Source organism: Chaetodon trifascialis, chromosome 10 (genome assembly GCF_039877785.1).
Source record: "Chaetodon trifascialis isolate fChaTrf1 chromosome 10, fChaTrf1.hap1, whole genome shotgun sequence".
Classification (NCBI taxonomy): domain Eukaryota; kingdom Metazoa; phylum Chordata; class Actinopteri; order Chaetodontiformes; family Chaetodontidae; genus Chaetodon; species Chaetodon trifascialis.
In genome coordinates this window covers 19683779-19711374 of record NC_092065.1, presented here as the reverse complement: position 1 = coordinate 19711374, position 27596 = coordinate 19683779, and the positions used below count along the sequence as shown (strand labels likewise).

At 42.2% G+C, this 27596-nt stretch overlaps 1 protein-coding gene across 1 annotated transcript; it reads left to right on the top strand.

Moving 5' to 3' along the window:
- On the top strand, nt 1–27082 carry pard6a (par-6 family cell polarity regulator alpha). The gene is made up of 6 exons (XM_070971860.1): nt 1–437; nt 5594–5816; nt 22549–22838; nt 23745–23870; nt 24591–24790; nt 25690–27082. The coding sequence occupies exons 1-6, from the start codon at nt 324–326 to the stop codon at nt 26009–26011; spliced, it is 1275 nt and encodes a 424-aa protein (XP_070827961.1). The 5' UTR covers nt 1–323; the 3' UTR covers nt 26012–27082.
- Nucleotides 27083–27596: the final 514 nt, after the last annotated feature.

The following is a 27596-nucleotide window of genomic DNA, read 5'->3' as shown; positions in this document are numbered from 1 at the left end:
GAGGAGGAGGAGGAGGAGGAGGAGGAGGACTGGTTACACGAGCACCTCAAGTCCCATACTGGATCTGCCGGACTCCACCTGTCGCGAGCGCTGTGTTTGTGTGTGTGTGTCCGTGTCGTAAGCCAATGACAACAGTCCGCTCTGACACAGGACGGCACGAGACACTAGCACGGGCGCAGACCTGGTTGCTCGCTAAGCCGAGTGTGGGAGGAAAACAGGAATATAGCAGGCGCTTTGACTCGGCTCTCATCGCCCGCTTCATGTTTTGATTTTTTTCTTTCACTGGAGGACACAGGAGGAAACACCAGCCATAATTCCGGTGGATGGTTTTATCCGCAGTGCCTCAGCCAACCAGCCAACCGGGGAGCAGAATGTCAAGACAGCAGCACCGTACGCCGTTAAAACTCACCGACAGCGTGGTGGAGGTCAAGAGCAAAGTGAGTGGTGCTGTGATGGAGATGTTTGACTGCTCAGGGTTTCAGTGACAGGGACACGGCACGGGCTCTGTTTGACGCACAGACAGCATCGACATAACCTTGTTGTCGTTCGTCTAATATCGTCATTTCTCTGCTTTTCGCTCTCCAGCAAACAAACAAACCGTGTTCCGACTCGACGCTGGTAATTCAGGGGGGGTTCTGTGTAAATGACAGGCGGCCTGGGTGACAGTGACCGGCGGCCTGGGTGCGCCTGCTGTACACTGAGCAGGCTGCCAGAGCCGAACCTGCTCCGTGACATCCCACATTTATTCCGTCCTGATCTCCTCTGTGTCAAAACAGCGAGTCTGCCGTTCAGACTCCGCAGTCTCTTCCTCTTTGTGTTTCTGCTGCTCAGTCTCTTCACTTTCATCCAATTAGTTGTCCCGCTACAGTTCCTGTAATAATGTAGTGAAGACAAGTATTACCGTCAGTGTTCGTAGGCTATTGTATATCGCAGCAGGAGCGTTTCTAAGATCAGACCCTCAGGGGGCTCAGCCCCCAATGAGAACGTGACAGACGTGCAGTGCCTTGAAAAAAATTCACTGGATGGCCATTAACACATCCATACATCTCTCTCTCTCTCTCTCTCTCTCTCTCTCTCTCTCTCTCTCTCTCTCTCTCTCTCTCTCTCTCTCCCCTATATATATGTGTATGTATATATTACTTCACAACAACAATGTCTGGATGAGTTTTATACCACACAATTTTTCAGAAAATGAAAATTGCAATGTGTTATTTTTATTTATTTTTTTAAAAAAGACATCACTATGTGTCTGCTTTCTCACCTGGTTCTTCCAGCTCTCTCTGCGTGTGATCTTTCTCTCCACACCCTGCTCCCCTCTTCAGTCACACACCTACATACTGTTTGCAGCTAGAAAATGAAATATAATCTGATAATAAATCAAGCAAACAGAGTATTTATGAAAATCAATGGAAGAGAATGTTGGGGAGACTCCACATTCATTTCTTGTTGAATTTCGGGCTGCTGTAGGCAGTGCAGCCAGGTAACATCATTTTGACCTTTCACCCTCCATCCTCTGAACCATAAAACTGTTTGGCATTGCCATACCTGACAGCCCAGAGTCAGACTGAGGTATAAACATTTATTGAATAGAATATTTTCTGTAGAATCTTAAGATAAGTCACTGTTAACACAGGCTGTGGCTGCAGCTTTATGTGATTAAAGTAGTAAAATAAAACCTACACAGTTCTGTGCTTATATTTGCCTATACAGTATGCATTAGTACATATTAGAGATTACAGTGCTATCACATTATTAATTTTATTGGCTAAGCTGGCTCCCCCAGATTTCTTTTTATACATTTTCAAATATAAAATACTTCATTTACACAATGGCTTGGCTAAATACTTGATGGTTATTATTTCCTTAGTGATGTGCAACCATATTTCCCCATATGCCCAGTTAATACACTGGAAAATGTATTGTCACACAGCTGATAAGTGCTGTTTTTCTGAGCTTGTTGACCTTTTAGAGGTTTGTAGTTCTTACAGGACAGAGACATTACAAATACATGATGGTCTTATAGAATATGGTGCGTTGCTGTAGATTAAACTACATCTTGGGATGGGATCACACCAGCCGTGACACCCATCAACATGTTGGCGTTCTGACCCACGAGTACATGCTAGTCATTACTACATTATTGCCTGAGTACTCAGTACTCAGTACTGGACCACACCCATCTTCAAACTCTGCCTTCATTTTGATCTCAGCTGCACACCTGGAAAGTTTCCTGACGACGTCCTGTTGTGACAGTTGTGACACTATCATGTTGATAAAATCTGTCCACAGTCAGACAGACAGACATGTAAACACCTGGCGAAAAGCAGATCTATTTTTGTGATAGTTTCTGCTACAGTAGGTGTGTACAATGACACACATCCACACACACGCATGCATTTGCACACGCACAAAATGAAACCAGCCACCCTGTTGCAGCTGGTAATTAGCACAGCCGTAAACATATACAGCAGCAAAATGTAACATACACATAATGCAGCAAAACTTTTAATCCAAAAACATCATATAAAACACTGACAGGGACCATTTAATGCACAATGAATACTACTTTTGATACTTCGAGTACTGATTATACTTACATACTTGTACTTCTGTGAGCAATGAATGCAGTGCAGTATTTTCACAGTGTGGCATTGGTATTTATACCTCTTCCCATTCCTGTAAATTGAGCGTGAAATGTCCAAGGCATGCCTTGAGTAAATTTGTATTGCATTTTGAGGCCAGCATGTCACCTACACGTACATGTTTACTGGAGTTATAATCTAGATTAGCACTTCTGATGGCTAATTTGAAATGATTAAACAGCTTTCTATTGATGATTAATATTAATATTAATATTAATATTAATATTAATATTTTTAATATTTGGACAGAATCTTTTACTGGACTGAATCACCTGGATTTTTGGCAATGAAACCAAATGTTATCAATTGTTGGATTACTGTGAGCTTTCATCGGCGTTGCCTCAATTTTATAATGGGTTATTTGCTTGTTGTTGGCATTGATTGTACCTGCCGTAGTGATTGTATCTTAAATAGTTTGTGTCAATCGAATCACTAATTCTGAGCTTTCCAACGATGCATGCGATGAGTGTAAACTCAAACGTACCAGTTGTGAACATACTCTGAACACTTTGGCGGTCTGCAGACAGGCCGTGGTGGGCTGAAGGAGGGTCTTAAGGTTAGGCTATATTTAATTTGAAACTACATGTACTCTGCTTCTGTACTACAGGAATGAAAAAGACAAATCCAAACTGTGCTGTAACCAGTGAGGAGGTCTTTTCATGAAGGCCTATGTGCATTTGAAGCTACTGGTTAACTGTCTTATCAGATTGTAGATCATGCCAAATGTGCTGATAAGGTTTGAATTAATGTGACGCATTGACCTGTGAAAACACTGCAGACTACAAATGCACACCGATAAAATAAGATTTAAATGCATTTAACTCAGTATTCGAGTGAGACACCATCTCCACCTCCACCTGCTGCACTGTGAGCTGCTGGATCTGCTGCTCCAGCCCTCGCTCTCTCTAAATGTTTTGGAATTTGCACTGCACCAGTTTCTTCAAACATCTTGCTGTATTAGTCTCTATTAGCAACTTTCTGTTGCGTGTTTGAGAGTTTGAGTTGTGGAGTTCATCCGCCGTCTTCAAGTCGAGTCTCATACTGAAGTCTGAGGATAAAACTGTGTGATTGAAGGCAGAGCCTGTCATGAAAACTGCCATCCTCCAGTATGAAGTCCTAGTTATGCTCGTTTAATAGCATAATTAATTGGAGAAAAACCTGATTTTATACATATATATATACATATATTACGCAGCAAGTCATGCTATCATGATCACATTGTCATTTCTTGTGGTTGCTGTGTATGTTAAGAGGAACTGATCAGCAGACTGCCACACTGCTGATCCAGAATAGGTCTGACTGGCAAATTCCTTAATTTGCTCTCCCATCAGGCGTTTTTTTTTTTTTCATGATAATCTGAATTACACAGATTGTTACTGTTCCATTGTCGTGTTAATAATGGCTTCATTTACTCAAGCACAGTAATGCACACCAGCACAGTGAGTTGAGGCAATAGTCCTGTTAAGCCATTTACATAATGACATTAACCTAATTTTACACATAATAATCCATTGAACCAGACTGAATTATTTTAGTGTTTCAATTATTCATATAAGTATTATTCTCCCCACCCAAAATAACGTGTCCTGTCCCAGTGCAATAACACCTTACCAAAACAATTATGAGCATGTCTCTGCGCTCACATCACATTACGTTGCTGATGCATCGAAGCATCCAGACATGTCCTAATGAGGACTGAGGAGGTTTGGTCGTCCAGAGGGAGTTCAGCGATTTACAGAGGAGAAGATTAGAATGAAGCTACGTGAGTTACATATCTACAATACGCCTTGAAGAAGGCGGTGTGCAAGAGCAAGGTGCACAAGAATAGATCAGTGATGAGGCATGTGATACTGTGAAACACTTGAGGAGTGCACACAGTATCCTGTCAGCTGTAGGTGGTATGTGGAGCACACAGCAGTACCTGCCCTGCCAGCTCCAGAGAACAATGAAGTGTTATTACCTTAAAGGACAAACCAGACTAAGTGAACATCTGTCCTGACTATTGGCAAATAATACACAAAAATGCTGGGGTTTTTTAACGTGCATGTGAACGTGGATTTTAAGCTTTGGTGAAAATGTGGCAGATATACATAAAAAGGGTGTGGAAGTGCACTTATATAGTCTATAGACAGGCACATTGCAACTTATGCATACTGTACTGAACAGAATCTGACATTCAGGTAATTATGGGCTTTGATGACAATTAATGTTAATTGGCTCTTTGTAAGACACTGGGACACATACATCTACCTCAGTGATCTCTGCTGAGTGAAGCAACTGACACTAATAAAATCCTAAAAGATAAAGCTTCATGCGTAGATACCACAAGAGATGAGAACAAACTGTAATGTGGATGGCCTGACCCTTTAAAGCTGGAGCTGATGTTATGGCAACTTTGAATGTTGCCTGTATTTATATAACAAAAGGCTTTTTCAGTGCTCACAGAGAGCTGCTCTGAGCAAGGATACATGAAGAAATGTGAAAAATATTTGCCATGAACACTGATACAACAGAAAGTGTATGAATTTTCAATCCCAGTGTGAGCATGTGCTTGAAGGACGCCATTATTTTGAATGACAGAAACGGCAACTTGGCTCACCAATTCTCCTGTTTTCTCCCATTATAGAACTCATTCATGCACATTTGTAGTGATGTAAAAAATACATTTCTCTCCTGAGGAATTCTTTGTTCTGACAGACCGTGTTAAAGGCCACTCCTGGAGTGAATTATGCTGTTACATGATATTACTGCAGTGTTATGTAGTTGTATGTATCTGACAGTCTTTCTGTCTTTGATGTTAGCAGTGCTAGCAGCCAAACACACATTGAAAATGGCAGATAGAACATAAGGCTCAAAAGAAATTGTAAACTGTAATCTAGTTTGTCTTTGGTGTGTGTTTAATATCCATGGGGGGGACACCGCTTGATGTTTGTGTCCACTGTCTTCTCCAGTTTGAGGCGGAATACCGTCGCTTCGCTCTAAAGAGGAATGGCCCGGGTGGCTTCCAGGAGTTCTACCTCCTCCTCCAAACCATCCATCGCATCCCTGGTGTCGACGTGCTGCTGGGATACGCCGACGTCCACGGAGACCTCCTTCCAATCAACAATGATGACAACTTCCACAAAGCTGTCTCATCTGCCAACCCTCTGCTCCGCATCATCATAACCAAGAAAGGTAAGACGAGTCAGCTGGTGTCACACCGCTCACTAGAACTCATGCTTGGGCTGAAGATTTTCTCAGTGCTCGACGGCTCTACCTGTTGCTGCAGATGCACGCTTCGTTATCCTCATCAAACATGTTTGACTCTTCAGACACAGCACCACCTGATGACTCCCTGCCTGCCTGCTTTTTTTTCTACTCTCTTCCTGCAGTTCTCCCTCTGCGTAGGCTGTGTTGTGATATTTTTCTGGGTCATGTCTACTTCATTAGATGCTGCTGTCTGGGCAGGCAAAGAAAGCCTGAATAGAGACACTGTCAGGCATTACAAACTCATCACTGTTATTGTGTTGGAGTGATCTGTCACTTTATAGACAGAGCTGTGTTTGCTCTTTACTTTCCTTGAGTTTCATCAGTTCAGCAGTAGAAAAGAGTTTTGCTCACCTGAACTAATCCGATCACTTGTTAAAATCAACCTCGTACAAAGACAGAACAAGTAAAGATAAACTTAACAGCCTGCACACTCATCAAAGCGGCTGTTGTGATGTCATGTTTCCTGTGTTTTTGTCTCTGCTCTGCTACCTTTGTGTAGCCAAATCAATTTGATAATGAGTCTGTCTTACTCTTCAGAAATACAATGTATATGTTTACAATTGTCTGTACAAAGAGTTAAATTAAAGCTGAAGAATTACTGGTAAATAATACTGATATTTTAAGTGAGTTCGCTGGTGATAAAGGTTACATCTTTTCACAGCATATTATTATCTATTGCAGGACCACCTCCTTTGTAGGCCAGTGGCTAAAATGCCGCACAGAACACCCAAGTTTTATTACAAGCAGGAAGGGACATATTTAATAACCCACCTCACCCTCCCATAATTAGTAATAATAAGTAAAAGTAAACAACACGGATGCAGTACCTAAGTACAGTAGGTTATGGTCATCTTGTATATTGATGATATACTTACATTTAAAATCAGTATCTCTTGTTGGGTGCAGCCAGACAGCCAGACAGATGGAACCAGTTCCATACTGCAAAAACAGTTAAACGATTATTGCGCAGCTTTTTTTTCCACCTTCAGAGTCATGTTGTTTACTTGATAGCCAATGCTTCATGGCCTGGTGTCTGTAAGGAGTTGGTGACCACTGACTAAATATACTGTATCTTTCAAAAAAGATAAAGGTGTCAGTAGAAGTTAGCTGTCCCTATTATTTGCCACTCAGAAATACTGAGTTGGTCCAAAGTTCTAATAAAAAATTCAAATCTAGCAGAATCACTAATGAGTTTTATGGCACAAGGGGATATATCTGCTGGCTGGGATAAAACGAAGGAACTTCTCTTCCTGTCTTCTACTCTGTTCCCATCCATCCATCCATCCATCCATCCATCCATCCATCCATCCATCCATCCATCCATCCATCCATCCATCTCCATGCTTAGCTCTTCCATCATGTATTTGACTGATTATTGCATCCTATTCCACTGCACTGTTGAAGCCAGCGCACCGTGGCTTCCTGTGTGTCTGTCTCTTGCAAAATTCATGATGTAATGATGCTAATCTGCTGCTTAGCAGGCCGCTGTTGTTCAGAATCACAGACAGCTTTGACTTTAATCAGATTAAGTTAGTGGTCTGGAAGAGAGAGAGAGGAAGACAGCTTGAGAAAGCAAGGTGTTAAAGGCAGAGAGATGGAGAGAAGAGGAGGAAATCAACATCGATACACTTTGTTTTAACAACCTGTTTAGCAAGGCCACACATTTCATGCTGTATGCTAAAATATGGAGAAATAACTCTGAAGTCCATCAAATCCAACACAGTGAAATCTTAAAAACATGCACATGGCATTAGAAATAATGGTGTAATTTAATCTCCATTGTGCTTTAGAAGCTAGCCTGCACCTCATTAGTAAGGATTAGGCCGTGAGTGAGCCGACTAAAAATCTACTCGCCCAATCACTTTATTTTTCCTCCCTGAAGTGTAATCCTGTTTAGACACCACATCCACGTGAATGGAGAGACTCCTACAGCCGAAGCCTTAAATAGAATTCATGCAGTGGTGTTCTCTCTCTCAGTCTTCAGGCTACATGATGATACAGTTTTGGTTTTTTTATTAGGTTTTTCTAGATTCAGTTCGATAAAAGTCTTCTTGAATTATTCATAGTAGTTCTCTGATATAATATTGCACTGCATTAGGACTTCAGAGTGTGTTAAGTGTATGTGTAGATCCACGAACATCGATAACCTCTGTGCATCTTTGTCGAGGCATAAAGGAGTTCATCTTGCTCCTGTGCCCCGCTCTGTCTCCATATTACATCCCCTCATTCTCTATGACCTTTACTCGCCATTGTCGTAGTGTGTTTACATTTGTGTCTGCATTTGTGTGTATGTATTGTGTGTGTGTGTGTGTGTGTGTGTGTGTGTGTGTGTGTGTGTGTGTGTGTGTGTGTGTGTGTGTGTGTGTGTGTGTGTGTGTGTGTGTGTGTGTGTGTGTGTGTGATTTAGTGAAAGTGTTAGAGACAGAGAGAGTGATAGCAGCCCATCTGGTGTTGTAAGCCATTAGCCACTGAGTGGGATTATCTTACTCTAAAAGACTTCATCAATCATACCAGCTCCACTCACTGCCACCACTTTGTGTATTTGTGTGTGTGTGTGTGTGTGTGTGTGTGTGTGTGTGTGTGTGTGTGTGTGTGTGTGTGTGTGTGTGTGTGTGATGTGCACAACGGTCTGAAAGGATTATATGGAGGAGGTTGATGTCTAATGCAGTATGTGCAGCAGTGCTGCAGGGGTCGCCTGGCCAACAGTCGCATCCTATATTAGTATTACAGTGGTCGTCATGGTAACAGTTCTGCTGTTGTACTACAAGGTACAGCTCCATATTAATATTACGATGGTGGCCTGGTAACGATTCTGCAGCACAACAGGCGTAGTTGGGAAACAGCTCCATATTAGCAGTGGTAACCTCGGTAACAGTCCCATATGGATGTTACAGTTGTAGCACTCCCGCAGAACTGTTACCATGGCTACCACTGTAGAAGTACTACATTGGAAGTTGTGGTTACAGTTCTGTTTCATGGTTACAGCTGTGAAAAGTTTCCTCCTGAGTCTGAGAAAGTGGCTTTGCATACATGATGCTTCTTAAATGACAGTTCAGTGTTTGGGAGCATTAAAGCTGCAGTAGGTAAGATGGAGGAGAGAGCAGACTTAGGCTGAAAATTTGAACCAACACAAGTTCCACGTCACTCCTTCTCCCTCTCCGCTGCACTCATGCCCTACCTCCAAGCCCCTCCTCCCTGCGGCGTCCGCACGGCTGCCGTGACAACCAGTAAGGTTAGCCTTAGCATCGTAAACAAGCTAACTCTGCCCAGCTGCTACCTCACAGTGGCTAACATACTGTATGCACTGTGTTACTGTAACAGTCACCATATTACCTCTATGGTTGTTGTCGCCATATATGCTGTTGTTGGCAGCGGCAGTATGGGCAGTTTCTCCTTTGTGGGTGGCTGTTGCTCCACCATAGCTTTCACTAGCCTCCTGACACTGCTCACAGAGCCGTTTGACTGAGCAGCAGCCGGCAGCATGAGCGTGTGTGAGTAATGATTGACAGATGTCAGACACTCCCTCAGACGCTCGTCTGGCTCTGATTGGTTGTTTTGTGTTGGGCGCGGTGGATTCTTGCAAATCGCAGTAGGAGCAGTAGGTGGGATCAATGGAGCCTTTTTTTTTTCACAGATTATTTTATGTACTGCTATCTGGGCATAGGGACAGTTTTAGCAAATATGACAAAAAACTGTTTTAAAACTGTGTTTATCTGCTGATAAAATTTATATGCAAGTAAAACAATTGTCCTGGATATCCCCTAATAGTCTGTTTACCATATTAGGTGAGACTAAAAGTTAATTGTGCATACTCAAACCAATGCGGTCATGTTGCCCATGGGCAATGATACAGCTGGTAGAGTATTTTTAATGAGTACAGTTCTCAGAAGGTGAGCCAATGGCAGGTTCACTGTGCTTCCTGAAGGGGAAAGGTACATATTATAAGCTTTGAAATAGAGACTGGCGTACCAGTACCCCAAAGCTTATTATGTGTGTGTTTGTGTTTGGGAAAATGATAGACACACACTGGCAGAGTGAGTGAGTGAGGGAGAGATAAAGAGAGCGAGACAGAGAGAGAGAAGGAAATGAATGATGGAAAAAGAGATTGGAAGAAAGGAGGTGGAGGCAGAGGAGGAGAAAGGTAGGAGGAAGAGAGGGGGAGAGGGTGGATGAAGAAAACGGGGCCGAGTGTCTCGTTCATGCCAGAGGGTGCCACAGAAATAACACCACCACACAGACATACACACATTCAGACACTTACTGTAGAATTGTGCCACAGTTGCTGACATACTCGTGTCTATAAATATGTACAGGAATGTACTTATATAATGTTCCAGTTGTGAGTGGCAATGCTCCCCCAGCCGCTGACTGAAATCTCTGTTATGGATGGAGAGCTGTCTATAGATGGCTCAAAAAATATCTGTGTACAACATGATGAGAGGAGGGGGCAATCAAATATTTATACACGAGCAGTGAGATGCAGACATGGAGGGAAGGAGAGAGACAGAAAGACTGAGATCATCAGAGAGCCGGAGAGGAAGAGGGCTTGTGTCTGCAGCTCTTTTTCTCTGCCTTCTGTCTTGACACACTGCCATCATAGTAATTCATCTAATCAGCTGAAATGAGTCAACTTGGACTGAATTGCTACAGTAAGACTGGTGACATAAGGAAGGCAGTTGATGTTTGTGGTGCTTTGGCACTGCTGGCATGGAAGGTGCACGCTGAAAGAGGAGGAGACGTATGTAGGAACTGAAACAGAGATATCTTTGATAAATGCAGATGAAACAAAACTTATGCTCTTAATCGCTTCAAGAACAGTAACATCTGCAGTGTGGTGGTCAACAAACTGGGTTTATGTTTTAATCAATGACCATTTGTCTCTAAAGGTGCACAGACAGCATGTTACAGAAAGGCTGAAGCTTTTACTATAGATATAAGTGTGGCTTTTATTTTTGTGTGAGGCAGGAATTGATGACTGAGTCCACCTTTTTATCTTATTGATTATAGCGATGTGTTGTACATGAATACCTTTGCTCCTTTTCTTCACATGCTGGGCAGCATGTATCACAGGGCTCAGAGATTCATAGTAAACTGTCTTTATGTGCACACTGCTTCAGTCATTGGTATGTTTTTCTTTACAAAACCCACTCTGGACAGAAATCCTATTTACTTATCGTCTCTTTTAAACCTGAAATATGGAAATCACAATCTGTGTTCTGCGATGTGTTCTTCCCAAAGTCAGAACTGAATTGGGAAAGAAACCTTTTAGATTTTCTGCACGTCCTGCATGGAGCAATTCACAGACTGATCTTAAACTTCCAAACATTGTATCCATGAATAATTTCAAAGCTGTGGTGAAATCCACGTTTTACTGCCTGTTTATTTACTCTTGTAACTCTGTGTTGCTGCTATTCTTGGCCAGGCCTCCCTTGTAAAAGAGATCCATGATCTCAATGGGACTAACCTGGTTAGATAAAGACTAAATAGAATTAAAAAAAAACTGGGGGGGTAGTTTGAAGTTTATCATTGACAGGTGAGAATGTATCACGTGTCTGTAGTAACAGTAGACAAAGACTGCAGTGTAAAAAGTAACGAGTAATATGAGCCTTTTTTCAGTAATGATGTTTTCAACGACAGTCTCACCATCTGACTGTTGAGAAGTGAAGAGATAGACACTGAAAATGAGCTACAGCAGGCAGCTTTTTCCTCTTGTTGTGAAGCCCAAAGGGAAGTGAGTGAAGGGTCAAATTACCATACGTCTCCTCCTGCAGCAGTCACTCGGAGAAGTTGCTGTCAGCTGGCAGCCGTATCAGTGGTTCACACAGACTGAGGTGGCCCTCTCTGTTCCGCTCAGGAGGGACGAGAGGAGGCTATTCAATTCTACACTGTGTCTACTCACCGTGTAAACTCACAGTGAGAAGCAGGTCTGCTATTCGGACGTTTTGGGTTGTATGACATGTTGTCACTATGGATGTGATATACAAGTTCTATAGACCTGACAGTTATCACTGAACATGGAGATATAGTGAAGGTCAGGTGGACACACAGCTGTCAGATCACACCTACAGCAGCATCCTGATACAGTGTTTATTGATTTAGATTCACACAGTCAGAACTACAAGCAGATTAGAGCTCTTAAGTAAGAGTACAATAAGATATCACAGGCGTCTTTTCAGTATGATTCAGCTTGTGATTTGCGCAGAAGAGGTGTGTGCCAGTGATTTAATGAGGTGTATGTGTGGCTTGGTTTAAAATCACAATAAAATGATTAATGCCTCCTTACTTAATGTATTACCAGTCGAGTGGAAAACTGACGCACAATGAAGCAATGATTATGTAAACCAGTGGGGAGGAAAACACAGCCACAACAATTTGTCTCTTAAAGGGAAGCGTGATGTTGGTTATTCCAGTTGTAGTTGTACGTGGGTGGTAAGGATTAATACCACACCTCACAGCGGGAAATGTGCTCTTTGTTTCATGTCGTGCCCTCTGCAGCTCTTCACTGTAAGCACCAGACCACTGTAGACCTGCTCTGGATTCAGCCATATGGCCGCCCAATGGGCTCCAGATGGTGGGCACTACAGAGTGAGGTCACTGTTACACACACACACACACACACACACACACACACACACACACACACACACACACACGCTAATGGCAGTTGCAGTTCTCAGACAGATGATACATTTGGGGCAGATTATAACATGATAATATCATTGTTATTTATTTATTCATTTGTCATCCATTGTTTCAAACACTGAGCCGCTCTCTAAGCTGCAGCTGCTCACATTTGTCGTAATTTAGCTCAGCAGCCTACCTAACCTACCTACCCCATACTAACTTTACAGCAGCTGGTTAGTCAGGTAGTCATTCACATATTCATCCACAAAATCAGGAGATTAGCTTGCCGGGATGGAACCCAGGTCTGCGATTTATCATTGCTGTGACTTATTCTGCGATAATGTGCTCCGTGAAGCAAGTCACAGGAGCTGCAGTTTGTTTGAAAAAGGTCAAATTTGTCACAACATACAAATCACATTTTCCAAACATAAGGGAGCATGCTTGTTTGACGCAGACAAAAAAAATCACATCACCATCACTGTCATATGTCTTCTTTCAGTGAGAGTGAATGTGGATTTAGTCAACAGACATAAATATGTAAATACTGTAAGAGAAATATTTGTGGCTTCAAGAGAACACTAGCAGTTTGTTCCGGCACCTGAAACCCAACCATGTCACTGCGAGCGCATTGTGAATGGCTGAGATGGAGCGAGGAACGATAGAAAAGACACTTCAACCATTTCTCCGTCACTCCACACCTGAAAACATCCTGCAGATGAACGCGATAACAGGAAGCACATTTACTTCGCCAGTCACGGGATATGTGAAACAGAAGCTATTTTTACTTTGATTTCTCCATTTAGCAAAAATGGATTCATAAGTATCTTTAATGAATATTACATAGTCATCATGCATGATTTTCAGTGAATTAGCAAGAGCACAGGTGTACTGGATAAGACATTGTTTTATAATGCACAACTGAGCTTAATGTGACAATCATGATATTGATTTCAGATGATATTGTAATGACCACACAGGGTCAGATCAGGTGAGCAAGGCCCCCCTGCATATTGCTACAGTAATTTTAGCGTGGTATAAATCCATCCATCCATCCATCCATCCATCCATTATCTATACCGCCTATCCCATTCGGGGTTGCGGGGGGCTGGAGCCTATCCCAGCTACAATGGGCGAGAGGCGGGGTACACCCTAAACCGGTCGCCAGCCGATTGCAGGGCCACATGTAAGGACAAACAAACACTCACACTCACACCTACGGACAATTTAGAGTCATCAATTAACCTAATGAGCATGTTTTTGGTCTGTGGGAGGAAGCCGGAGTACCCGGAGAGAACCCACGCATGCACGGGAAGAACATGCAAACTTCACACAGAAAGGCCCCGCCTGACCCGGGGATCGAACTGGCACATGGTATAAATGTAGCATGTAAATATTTTATTGTGTACTGGCAGATGAGTTTATAGTTCATTTCACACTCGGGTCAGTCAGTTATTTAATCAGCCAACACTCAGACTAGTCAGTAAAGCAGTCAGGTTGTAGGATCCAGGCAGTAGTTTCTGGTTGGATAGTTATTTATTGTTCTCAGTGTCCGCCAGCGAAGAATGACCCTCACATCAATAAACTGAGCCCCAACAGTTAAAACATAGAAGCATTCCATTATGTTTACCTTTCTATTCTTTGCTGGCCGTTCTTCGAGCTTATGAAACACAGATCTTTATTGACATTATGAATATATATTATCAAGCTTTTTGCAGCCACAGTGCAGAAATATACAACTGACACAGCACAAACACACACCTCCTAATATTTGTGTCTGTGTGAGGATCATTCCCTGTCCCCTAAACCTAAAACTAACCATCAGCTGCACCTTTATAACTGCAGCCCTCATCAGAACGTCAGTTTAAACTCGAGTTTAAAATCAACATTCGGAGCCAGATGTGTAACGATGTGGACTTGGACTCCAAATGCAAGTGTTGATCCAGGCACTGTTTAGGAGCCGAGGCCACAGTCCAGTCCCGTCCCTATTGGTTTGGTGCTGTTTATCATAAGATCTGATAAAGAGAGCTGTAGTAGGACATCAGAAAAAAGGGAACACTCTGGGAATTCAGCAGAGGACCGGGAAGGAGAATCAATGTCGACTCTAATATTTCAAACCACAAGAGAATACTTCTATCAGTATATGTTAGAAGGTCTCAATCCTCCGGAGAAATATTAGTATCTGAGGACAGAAGATACCCCTCACACGAGGCTTCTCCATTTCAAGCTCCTGTTCTAACACCTGCAAAGCTAAAGACTAGAATCTCTGACATTTTTCACTTGTTAGAAAAGAAGGGACTACAGCTGAATGTTGTGAACGACACCTTAGATGATGGCAGGAAATGATCAGGACCAGGGAATCATCTGTATTTCAATTGGTCAAATGTCAAATCTCCTTTTATTTACCAAAACTGAAAAACACACAAAGCTGAAGCCTGTGAACTAAACACTGGGCGATAGAGGAAAAGAGAATAAAAGTAAAAGGCTTGTACAACAAAACACATGAGCTCAGGGGGTTTTACTGAGTCTAAGGTCAGTGCTTCTGCAGTGTATACGGTCAAAAACTTAAATAACACAGTTATTCATTGTCTAAACCCATATTTTTCACATTCATATAGGCATTATTGCTTCACAGTTATGTCTGTTTGTAGCTGAACGTCCTCTGTGTGAAGACAAGCAGATGCGCTGTTCCCACAATGATTGAGATTTGTAAGGAGAGTCTGGCATGTGCACATCCTGATGAAAAGAATGTGTTGGCATATTTCTGTCTTTGTGCCTACACAGGGTTTCAGTCCTGAATCTACACACAGTCTTATGCATCTGGCCCTTGGCTTTTTAACAGCTCCTTGAAAACAAGGAGAATGACTTCACTTCAGAAACATGTTCTCACTCTGAAGTTTAAAGCTCTGATTGGCTCTCACACAGACAAAATTACACAGATACACACATGCCTACAGTACCCGTTAAATGTTTGGACACACCTCATTCAATGGTTTTTCTATTTTTTTTTTTTTATTATTTTATACATTGTACATTCTAATTTTTCAAAGATAGAAGAAGCACATACAGCACAATGTAGTGAAATTTGTTCTCTGCATATAACCCGTCCCTGAGTAGCATGAGGGCAGCCGCTGCCCGGGGACCAATTCCAGCCTCTAAGCCAGAGCCTCATAACACAAAATACAGTCTTTATGTTCCTCAGTGTTTCCGAGCATCAAAGATGGCCTAAAAGCTTGGACTGAGACTTTGTTTTGGATGATGCTGTCACACACTTTCCAAGATTAGAGCAGAAATGTAGGAACATGACAGTCCAACAAATACTGGAGGATTTACATGGCATTACAATAGTCATCAGATTTTGGTGCAACACCGCATTAAAGGACACAGTTGATCTCATATTTTTGGGAAAGAGGAAGCCGACAATATCTTTCTATCAATCTACAGTGTGTGTGTGTGTGTGTGTTTAGAGGGGGCTTAGCAATGTCTGTGCCTTCGGGCTTTAGTCTGGCCCTTTCTGCTTAGGTACTGTCTCTGTTCTGTCTGCCTTGTCAGGAAGCACACGCACGTGCGCGTGCACACACACACTCTAAATGGAGACAGCGTGCCTAGAAATGAGACGTGTGTGCATTAGTGTGTTTTATCTTACATTAATGTTGCTCTCCGTTGGTCGATACTGCTGCTTAGAGAGTGACCTAATGCACTCACACCCACACACACACACACACACACACACACACAGGCATGCAGTGAGGGAGACGGTGTGTGTGACAGACAGAAAGAATGCTGTATGAGGAATGCAGCAGGTCAGGTATTTGTCTCCAGCAGAGAAGATGTCTTCTCTTTGTTTGCTCCTCTTCTTTTGCAGCTAAATAAAAGCTCAGCATGAGAGTTGGCAAGAAATGCGTGTGTGAGTGTGTGGCTGCTTCCTTGGGATGCTGTTTCTTGCTCTTTCTATTTCAAATAACCAGTTTCACTTGCGTTTGCGCTTTGAGTGAGCATTAGGGCCAAGTATGACTAAGCTTTCCAGGTGTATTTACCTGAACCAGTAACACACTTTACAGTCGCCTTTGTGTGCTAAGATCTCTTGTTATCTGCAGTTACTGTAATTCAGCCAGGTCCTTCAGCAGGGCCAGAGCAGCCGTCCTGGTGGTATGGTTTTTAATTTAGGTTGTGAATGAAGTTGATGTTCCAACCCAAACACAGCACATAGTGTATATTCTCTGACCAGCTTCTGTATCTGCAGCTATAGGCCAGTTCAGTCTCGCTAACTCAGACTAATGTAACTAACTCACTGACCACACTTCTGTATGTTTTGTATCTGTTTTGGAAACATACGCACCGTAAACTGTGTTTTATACTTATCAGTTGTGACTGGGCTCATTGGGCTCCAACATTGAAGAAGTAACACTGGGAAAGACCAATTGATGCGCTGCCTCATGTCAGGCTGCATTTGACTTGCCTTGACCTTGCCTGTGATGTTTCATTATGTTTAATAAATAGTCTGTCCTGTTCTGACCTGGCAGAGCTTTTTCCAGGGAGTGAGATTAGATAGAGCTGTCTCCTTATTCTTATGCCAAAAGTGAGTTGCCAAGACATTTGCTGTAATTTACATTTATTTTCCTAATCTCTGTAAAATGTTTCTTCAAAATGTTGTATCATTAGCTCAGTCAGAGAGCTGAAACCACACAGCCTCCAGTTTTGGTCAACCCTGATCAGTGACATCACAGCAGGTGTTTTTCCTCAGCTGGCACAGGCAGATTTTATTTAAATAGTTTGCAAAGGCTGACAAGGAGGCTAATAGGTCTATAACCGAAAGGTTGGTTTGTTTGGCTCTGGATTCATAGCAACATAGGAAAACAAAAGCGGTGAGCCTTGGGTGCGCAAGACTGTCTGAGTGTCTCTACCAGCTGTTTTGGTTCATGTTTGAGCAGCAGCACAAAGTGGAAACAGGCTGGGTGAAGGTAAATAATAGATACGCTCTGAGCCAATCACATCCCTGCTCTCATACAGTGGTTCTTTGCAGAGCGACACGACTTGAGGACACAGCACCAGGAGAGATGGTGTGTTTTTTAACAGTGAGTTATTATAATAATGATAAAAACAAATAATTGGAGAATAATTTTGTGGAGCCATTTATATGATCACATCGATCCAACACTATTTCAGTCAGACTTTGACTGTATGTCACATTACAAATGATATCTTAAAATGTGACACAGCAGCATAATGCATTTCAAAAATAAAACATGAATGGCTGCTGTCTGTAGAAGTGGTTGGGAGTATGTTGTGCAGCCTTGTGTTTTGCACATGTAATCTATTGAAGCCAAACAGTGTTTGGATGCGCTGTTTAATGTCACTGCACTCTGACCCAGGACTCAGCTGCAGGGGTTTAATGGACTGAAAGGCTGATTGTCAACAAGCCTTCTTTCACCACATTGTTAACTGATGCTGATTGAAATGCATCTACTGGTTGAAAACTGTATCATTGAAATTGTTTCTATATTTGAAGCGTTGTTCTGTTATTTCTGCACATTTGTAGTTGATTGGTGCTGGCATTTAGCAGATAAAAATCATTAAGTTTGTGATATGTAGAGTCTTATATGAGAATACAGCTGACATCAGCGACACAGAACACCCAACAGTAAGCGTTCTTGCAGCATTTGCTGGGTCGTGTACCGTCAGAGCTCCAGAGGTTCCTGATCAGCGGTTCAGTGTGTTGTCCTTCACTCAGTCATTGTTTAATGCTCCTTCCTGTCTGTCAAAGATGAAAAAAAATCTATGCATGTAGGTCTTCAAGTCCCAAACTTAAGAAGGAATTTTGATGCTGTGATAACAGGTGGTTGTATATGGGGGGAGATGATAACCTCTGTCTCTGCTCAGACGGTCTTTGGCCTCAGATGCATATGAACTCTTTGATCTTCTTGAAGTGTGGCAACAACAACAGACTTAGCTCAGAGTTGTTGCAGCTCTGATGCATCAGTCTGAATGTGTAAACTGACCTGATGACAGTTATTATGTAAAATGACAGTTATTATGTAAGACCAGCAATTGTTAAAACAGCAGGACATGTGGTCCCTGTATGGAAGCATCTGCATTCATTATGTTCTTCACTTCACTGTGTCCTTTTGTTTGTCACTGCTCTATACTTCAAAGTCAGATTTTACACGAGTTTACATTGCAATGAGAAGCGGTTGTAATGTAAAGCTCTAATATAATCTGGTTGAGCGTGATTGCCAGATAGAAACAGAAACAAGACGTGCTGAAAACAGAGTGGGTGTGGTTGTCGCATTCTTCTCTGTGACGTTCAAAGCCAAAACACAAAGAGCAGCTGTCTAACAGAGAGTTTAAAGAAGGTGCCGTCAAACCGAGAGTATAATTGAAGACTTGTCACCCTGTCATGTGATAGGCATGGCACATTGCCTCAGGAGAACGGGAAAAATTAGTGTGTAAACTCTGTTTATATGTCTGTAATGTTGCTTCCGACAAATGATCCTGAGTTTAATCAAAAATCAGTTTTTTACTACTTTTACTCTGCTGTATATGCTGTATGTACAGGCAGAAATCAGTGGATAAATGGATCATATAGGAGTCACATCTGGAATGGAATAACCTTTCAGCCTGACGCCTGTCATCCTGCCTATTCAGCACACAGCAGTGCTTAAAGATGCTCCCAGAGCCCAGTAAAGGCTGTCGCTCATGTGCTTCCCTGGTAGTAATAATCCACAGTGTGTCTGTGTGTGTATACATGCACACACACTGATAGAGGAAGCTGAAATGTTAAAGAAGGAGACAAAGAAAGAATCATCTCCTGCTGAACAACAATGGGATTATAGATTGAGATTAAATCTATCTGTGATTAATCTGCTTCAGTCTCAATCCAAGACCCAGACCCTCCACAATTTGCTCAGACACAGAGTTCGTCTACAATCCTTCGGTATTAATCTTTAATCAGTAAGGCAAGTTAATGAGGGCTGTTGTCTTAGCGAAAGTGTCAGCATAGGGAGTGGTGGCAGTTTCACTGGGATGCACACATCTAAAATCATCTTCTAATATTGTTCTGAAAGTGAGATTGAACACATTTTACATTCATCACTTACTAACGTACAAGAGTTTGATTTGTTCTCCCCTCTCATAGTACACACTGAAGCCTTCTGTGGACCACAAATTCTCAAACACAGGCCTTAATGCACCTCAACTACAGAGAGAACCAGACCTTCATTTAGAGCAGGCCTCTTTAAGAGACGGGCCTTTAATTTGTTAATTTCTCCTGCTTTATAAGAATCATATTTTTGTATTTTCTAATCTGTTCCTGATTTTCTGGTGATGTAAGCTCACGGCACGGTGGGGTAGCAGGTAGTGCGCGTGACTCACAGCAAGAAGGTCGCCGGTTCGATCCCCGGGTTGGGCGGGCCCTTTCTGTGTGAAGTTTGCATGTTCTTCCCGTGCATGCGTGGGTTCTCTCCGGGCACTCCGGCTTCCTCCCACAGACCAAAAACATGCTCATTAGGTTAATTGGTGACTCTAAATTGTCCGTAGGTGTGAGTGTGTGCGTGAATGGTTGTCTGTCTGTATATGTTGCCCTGTGATTGACTGGAGACCGCCAGACTGTTGTCGCCGACTGTTTTTGATTGCTCTTAAACTACTCTGAATTAAATAGAAAACTTAAAACCTTAGTCATAGTCTAATCATTCACCTTCCTGCCAGGCTTTTCATTTGAACCAGAAGAAAGGTGTTGTCCTTCTGGAGAAAGTATTGAGCATCAATAACAGTCAGTTACCATTCACTCTGAAAAGGCTGAGTAGGAGCAACCAGAACCATGTGATGAGTAAAGGGCAACACACACACCACACCCATGCATGGACCCACCCGGGCAGGACTTTCAAAGGCTCAAATTAATCAGAATAACCAAATAGAAAAGTACTAGTAAGAGGTCTATCTCTGTGTTTATAGCATGGTAGAAAAAACTTTAACTTATACAAAGCACTCAGGTCATTTATAAAAAATCTATTGATGAACCTTGAGGTTTGTTTCACAGGAAGACCCTCAAATCCCGGTTCTCATTCATTCCCAAAGGTGTGAGTCTCTAATTTAGAAATCTGATAATCTTCATATTTCAGGAGGACTTCCCTCGGGTTGCCTGCTAGTCTGGAAATTTGATCTCTCTCACGGCCAGTATACCAGCCTGAGGGGTCGCCAATGTCTCATATTTGTTTGCATTTCTAACAGTAGAACAATGTTCTGCATTTCTAGTCTTCACATATCTGGTTGTCATGCTGATGTGTCCTTTACCACAAGGACTCCTGATAAGGAATATAACTGTCTGGTTGTATGGGAAATTGTGCCCTGGATTTTGTGTTCTTTTCCTGTTACAGAGGGGAAAAGGGAATTGCACATTGCATGTGTTGGCATTGTCAGCATCAACCACATTAACTTGCATTATTTAGCTGTATCAACCATAATTTGAGTACCAAGTTTTATTTTAGAATTTCTGGTAGATCATGATGAATTCTGGTCTTTTGTATTGGGAGAAACATCTGGACCAGCACAGATAGTTTTTATTATTACTGTGTGGTTTCACTTTTAGTCATTGTTTTATTACAATGAGTGTTTGCAGTTGAGGTTTTAGCCGTACTTGTACTGTCAGAAATCATTGGAGTTGAATTGATAGTTGTTGAAGTTTTAGAAGTAGCCACAAAGTGGTTTTCAGGAGTCACGGTCATGGAATTGGTTCTAGAGGAAGAAGTCAGGAATACTTCTTTATTAAATATCCTGTCTTTTTAATCTAATGTCTTCTTGGTGAAGTCATGCTGTCAGCTAATCATTGTTGTAGCTGCATGGAGAGATGTGGCAAAACAAATAGAAGAGAGAAGGAGGAAAGAGATATGGTGATGCCCATGGTGAAGGGTGAGAGTAGGAAATTATGTGAGTATCGTAATCCAAATATTTAGAAATTCCCCTTGCACATACAGTCAGAGTAATGGATCCCGATATGAAATTTTACACAGAGAATAATATTTTTTGGACCGAGTTGTATTAATGTTCCTCAAACGAAAAAGAGGAAAAATATTTCGATGTACTGTTCCACTTGATTAGATTACATAGACAAACCTGTGATGTTGCTCTGGAAGTATGTGAATGACCCTTTCTCTCCCTTTGGCACCTCTTCCTCACCTCTCTGTGAATGGGGTCACCGCGGCTTCACATCCCCACAGCCTCCTCATCAAAGCTCATTGTCAGCAGTTCTGTGAAATCTAGATTTCAGTAAAGCTTTTAGAGTCCACTGCCCCTGTTCCTTTCATTCCTTTAATTATTACTACAACATCTGCATGTTTCCATTATTGTATGTTAGAGTAGGTTTAAGCAGCTAAAATACTTAATATGAATCTAAGACTGAAGAGGAAGCTTGTCTCCACTACACTATAAAACTATATCAACTACCTCTTTCACTGGCTCTGAATTTTGTAGTTGGACTTCATTCACGTGCTGCAAATATCAATTAGCATGTATAATTTCTAGAAGACTGGGCTCGTTCCCAGGGCTTGATAGCCCCTCATTTTTTCAAACTCAAAGCAGCTCCATGTTCTCTCTATTTATAGATGTCCATACTTCTGGTTAAATTAATTAGAGACCGTACACCTAGTGCACAATAAATTACTTTCTTAGTATAGTTGTATTGGACTCTCCCGATATAGTTAATATATACTACCACGAAAGAGTGTTAGCCTGAACCGGTTTGCACTCATAACTGTGTATTCTGCTGTGTCATTAAGTGTTAACATTGCCCCCACAATCACCAACATACATGAAATGTGTATTAACATTTTAAAATGGGGAGTGCGGTCACTCAACATGCACTGTGTGCTAAACTGTTAGCATGGAACAGCTAAGTTATATTTAAATGTAAATATTTTCGGATATTTCTTAAAAGTACATTTACTTTTTAAAAAATTTCCATAACTAGAAATGTTGAAATGTTTTTAAAAGCATCACAGTATAATTAATGAACTGTTCCATCCTTCTGTGCGTCTTCTTTCAGAGGATGAACCAGTCGTTTTTGCCACCAACTCCCTCCAGAGGCGTAAAAAGGGGCTGGGCTTAACCGGACTGCGCACCACTGGCTCAGGCTCCACCCACTCAAAGAACAAAACGGGCCTTATGATTGGCATGCCGCAGAACTTCAGACAGATCTCATCCATCATCGATGTGGACATCCTACCTGAGACGCACCGGCGTGTACGACTCCACAAGCACGGTACCCACAAACCACTGGGCTTCTACATCCGAGATGGGGTGAGCGTGCGGGTGACACCGCAGGGCGTGGAAAAGGTGAGAAGATTATTACATTTCAACCTACGCAGAGTTCTACACAACATTCCACCTAAATTAATTGTTATATTCAGAAATGATAACAAGTTGATCTTTACTATAATCGGTAGTTATTCGATTAATTGACAAATTGAAAAACAAATTGTTAAATTAATTGAGAAAAAAAAAATTGTCGAGTGCGCGTGCCTCAAAGCAAGAAGGTCGCTGGTTCGATCCCCGGGTCGGGCAGGGCCTTTATGTGCGAAGTTTGCATGTTCTTCCCGTGCATGCGTGGGTTCTCTCCAGGCACTCCGGCTTCCTCCCACAGACCAAAAACATGCTCATTAGGTTAATTGGTGACTCTAAATTGTCCTTAGGTGTGAGTGTGTGCGTGAATGGTTGTGTGTCTGTATATGTTGCCCTGTGATCGACTGGCGACCGGTCCAGGGTGTACCCCGCCTCTCGCCCGTTGACAGCTGGGCACATACCCCCGCAACCCCGAAAGAGATAGTCAGGTATAGAAAATGGATGGATGGATGGAGAAAAATTGTTGTTAGATATAATAATCATATAATAGAATAATCACAGTCTTTTTAAATGTTTTCAATTGCATATATTAACATTTTTAAGACATCTGAACACCTCAAACAAACTTTCTAAATTGTCTTAAATTTATGGTACATGGTATTATTATATTACTATGTTGTTAATAAAGTTCAAAAAGAAAAAAAAGAAAAGCAATGCTGCAGGCCAAACAGTCAGCCATTCAGAACAGGCACGTCTTGAACGGGCAGTTTACTAGTAATAATAAACATATTAGACATGTTGACTGCTCTCTGTGTCATAGATTTGTTGATATGAAATCTAAGTTCTCAGGTAGTAAAACATGTGGCAGAGAGATTTAATCAGCTCTCTTACCTTCTGCAGGTTCCGGGGGTGTTCATATCTCGCCTGGTACGTGGTGGTCTGGCAGAAAGCACAGGGCTGCTGGGAGTCAATGACGAGATCCTTGAGGTCAACGGCATCGATGTAGCAGGAAAATCTTTGGATCAGGTAATCACAGTGTCTGACATTAATCTTCCTGGAGACCTTCCAAGCCCCAGCAAAAGATTAAGCATGATGAATCAAGTACTGAATGAGACTTTCAATAAAGACAGAAAACCAGGTTTTCAGGGTTAATTCACCAATTATGTTTACATTTTTCAGCATCATCCTTTTTGTGACAAAAGCCAAAAGCTTCCATGTGCTGTCTCAACATGATGAACCACATTCATGAACCTTTTCAAAATCTGACATGCACTTATAAGTTGATTATTGCTTATTTCACTACGATTGCTTTGATTAAAGTTTATGATTCTAACACATGAATAAGGATTTGTCAATTACCTAAAGAAGATCTTTTACTGTGACACCAGCTACAGCATAAGATACAGTACTATAACTAAATTGGATTTGTATTGATGTGCAAATCATTTTACTTTTGACATAAAATGTTGTGGATTGAAGGTCGTACATACAGTAATATTTAACAGTGAGACAGTAAAAGGGGACAGATGTTCACTGATCAAATCTTTTGTCGCACTACGATAAACACTTTCCTTTTTTTGCCTCGAGTTTTAGAGCCACGTCTGATTTTTCACATCGGTTGTAGTCTGATGAATGAATGTCTGATGAATCTGATAAATGGTTCACTGACTGACTTTGCTGGGGAAATAAACAAATCCTTGAAGTTTGCACTACTTTCAGATGACACATCTCTGTCTGTCATTTCAGGTTACAGACATGATGGTGGCCAACAGTCACAACCTCATTGTGACGGTCAAACCAGCCAATCAGAGGAACAATGTGGTGCATCGTGGGAGTAAAACCTCAATGGGTAACTCTGGTTCTGTCGGCTCAGCTGGATCCACTGGCTCTGCTCCATCACATGACTCACCGAGCCCCGCCTCACAGAGCAACCCCATTACTGCAAGGTAAGATACGGTCAGGAGTGTCTTTTTGCACTGTAGCCACTGGTAATAAATACTGTGTTGTGCCAAATTGTTGAATTTCCAGCACTGAATGACACGCTTGTCTGACGACATGACAGACTCAGCGAAGTCAAATTCAAACAAGAAATAGTGCTGAAATTTTCATCATATACTGCCCAGTGAATGGAGAGTGTCTAGACGCAGGGACAGCTCTTTGTAGGCCATCCTACCCCTGATGATGTTGCTCTCAGATTTGTCCGGCTTTGCTGACTCGTCACGTCTGGAAATAGATGTGCAGTATTTAATAGATCATTTCAAAGTGTGGTTATATAAAGTCATTTCAGAACATTCAAAAGACAGCCAGCATTAATCAACCATACACTAAATGTGCAATGCAAAGCTGCACTAATCAATACTTGTATCTAAACAGTGGATGCCATGACTATGTGTAATGTAAAGGTGTCATTCATAGTGGTGAACCCACAGGCCGATAACACATGACCATCAGTTCCCCAGTCCCCAAATCTAAAAGAAGCTTTTAAGCCTCTTTTAGCTCCATGTTTTGGATTTACAACAGATAGCTTTACTGTTATGGTCTCACTGCTCTCATCAGTCTTGCTTCTGGCAGTGTCAGCAGCTGTTTTCAGTGGAAAAGCTCTGACATACATCGTGTACACCACCTGTTCAGCAGCACTCAGCAGGCAGACACAGTTGGAAACTAGCTGGTGAACATGGTGGAACATTTAGCAGCCGAAGAGAGCCAGATCTTTTTCTCAGAGGAGAGTGCATGTTGGGCTTTTACTCATTTTTGGCACAACAATGTGTTACACGTCTGTAGTAGAGTGTCATTTTTAGATTAACTCTATAATAATCACTTGCCCTGTCGTCTGTTGTTACTATAGTAACAGCATTGCAGAGGGCGACAGCGATGACGAAGATGACGACGGCGACCTCATTCTGGAGAACGACTGCCTGACACCCTTCAGCTCCCAACGGGTGACCAACAGCAACAACACTAACCTCAACAGAGACTCACCGAGCAACAGGCCACACAACCCAACTGTGGTTAGGCCCCTCCCACAGAGCGTCTCATTGCCCAATAGCGTTGGAGCAACCCTGAGCGACAGCTCCATGATGATGTCCAATCACAACGGAAACCCCGCCCACACCTCAAGTAGCAGTCAGGAGAGCATGAGAGAGGACGGAAACATAATAACACTGTAACCATGACAACACTGACAGCTACACTGTCACAGTGACGACTACGGAATGTCACAAGCGGAGTGCTGTTACCATGACAACTACAGATGGCTGTTCTCCCGTCGGCCAGACGACTCGACAGCACGTTTTTGTTTTAAAGCTTCTTCCTGTTGATGAAACTGATGGTTTGTCTTTTTAAAGTTGAGGAGTTTCTCACAGCTGTGGAGCCCCGAAGGACCGCACAGGTACAGGACACAGGGTTCAGCTCGCCCCTCAGATCATCAATTTTCACAATCTACAGGCGCAACAACACTGACTTTTTATATGTCTGAAGCAAATGGTACTGGCTAAGTACTGGAATGTGTAGAGCTGCATTGTCAGGTTCCGTACAGAAAAGATCATTTATACTCTGATTAGGGAAATGTTCCAGTTAGCTGATCAATGCAGTCTGATGGAGAGCAACACAACTGAGAAATAATTGCAAAAGTTCCCGTAAAAGCCATAGTTTGATGTCAAAATATTTAAGATTTCTTCTCTATTCCAAAATTGCTTATGAAGTTCTACAAAACCTGCACCAATCAGAAACGTCACTCTAACTGCAGATTAGCTGACTCACTGACTCCAGCAAGACAATGGAAAGAACAAAATCACATTATCGTTAACGGCTCTGTTTTCCTGGCAGCACAACGACCAGCACAAGCAGCGCTCGAGCAGTTTGGTTTTTTCCTGACTTTGAATCAGCCTTCGCCTGTCTGTGTGGTATTTTTGTGTCCAGTGCAGAGCGCACGGTGCACAGGTGGGAGGACAGGAACAAAAAGGTTGGAGGCTCATTCATATGAAGTGCTGCAAAGTGAGTCATTGGTATTTTTCAGGGGGGAAATTGGTCCTTCGACTTTGTTTGGAGAGCAAAGTCACTCTCTTAAAGAAGTCAACTGTTTAACGAGCTGCGGCTTGCTTTTCAGATGCATTTAAATCTGCATAAGTCTGCATTTATGTGACTGAATTTGAAAGCAGCAGGAATCTATTTTGAGGGACAATATTGAATCTAAGAAGCAGAGACATCAGTCCCCCTGCCCTCCTCAGCCATGCAAGCCCATATCACAAACACACACACACACACACACACACCCACGCACATGCACTGTTAACCATTAGGCAGTAGGGGTCAAAATAAGGAAATTCCTGTCATGTTTGAATAGTGCAGTGCAGTGTGGCGCACAGTGTTTTTATCCTCTTATCAGGGTCATATGAACCTCTGTGTGTGTGTGTGTGTGTGTGTGTGTGTGTGTGTGTGTGTGTGTGTGTGTGCGCGCGTGTGAGAGAGAGAGAGGCCACGTCTCGTTGCCGGAGCTCTGGGGGTATTGCCTTACAGTCAGAAATGTTGCTGGCCTTGTGGTCGCACACTGCACTCTTTCTTTACTGTCCTCCTCTGTCTCACATTCTGCTTCCAATTACACCCAAATATTTTTGGTGTGACTGTCAAACTGAATCAATATCACAATGATGTTTACAAAACAATATCAGCTATATGATGCGCAACAGAAGATGTGCAAGTGATCTTAAACCCTGTCTGCCAGGCTGCCCCAACTACAGTTGCTCTGTATGCTAT

What these genes read in the sequence shown, in the direction of transcription:
- pard6a (XM_070971860.1), top strand. Translation starts at nt 324, where the DNA reads ATGGTTTTATCCGCAGTGCCTCAGCCAACCAGCCAACCGGGGAGCAGA. An exon ending in CATCATCATAACCAAGAAAG is followed by an intron (nt 5,817 to 22,548) that starts GTAAGACGAGTC and finishes GTCTTCTTTCAG; the next exon opens with AGGATGAACCAGTCGTTTTT. An exon ending in AGCAACCCCATTACTGCAAG is followed by an intron (nt 24,791 to 25,689) that starts GTAAGATACGGT and finishes TTGTTACTATAG; the next exon opens with TAACAGCATTGCAGAGGGCG.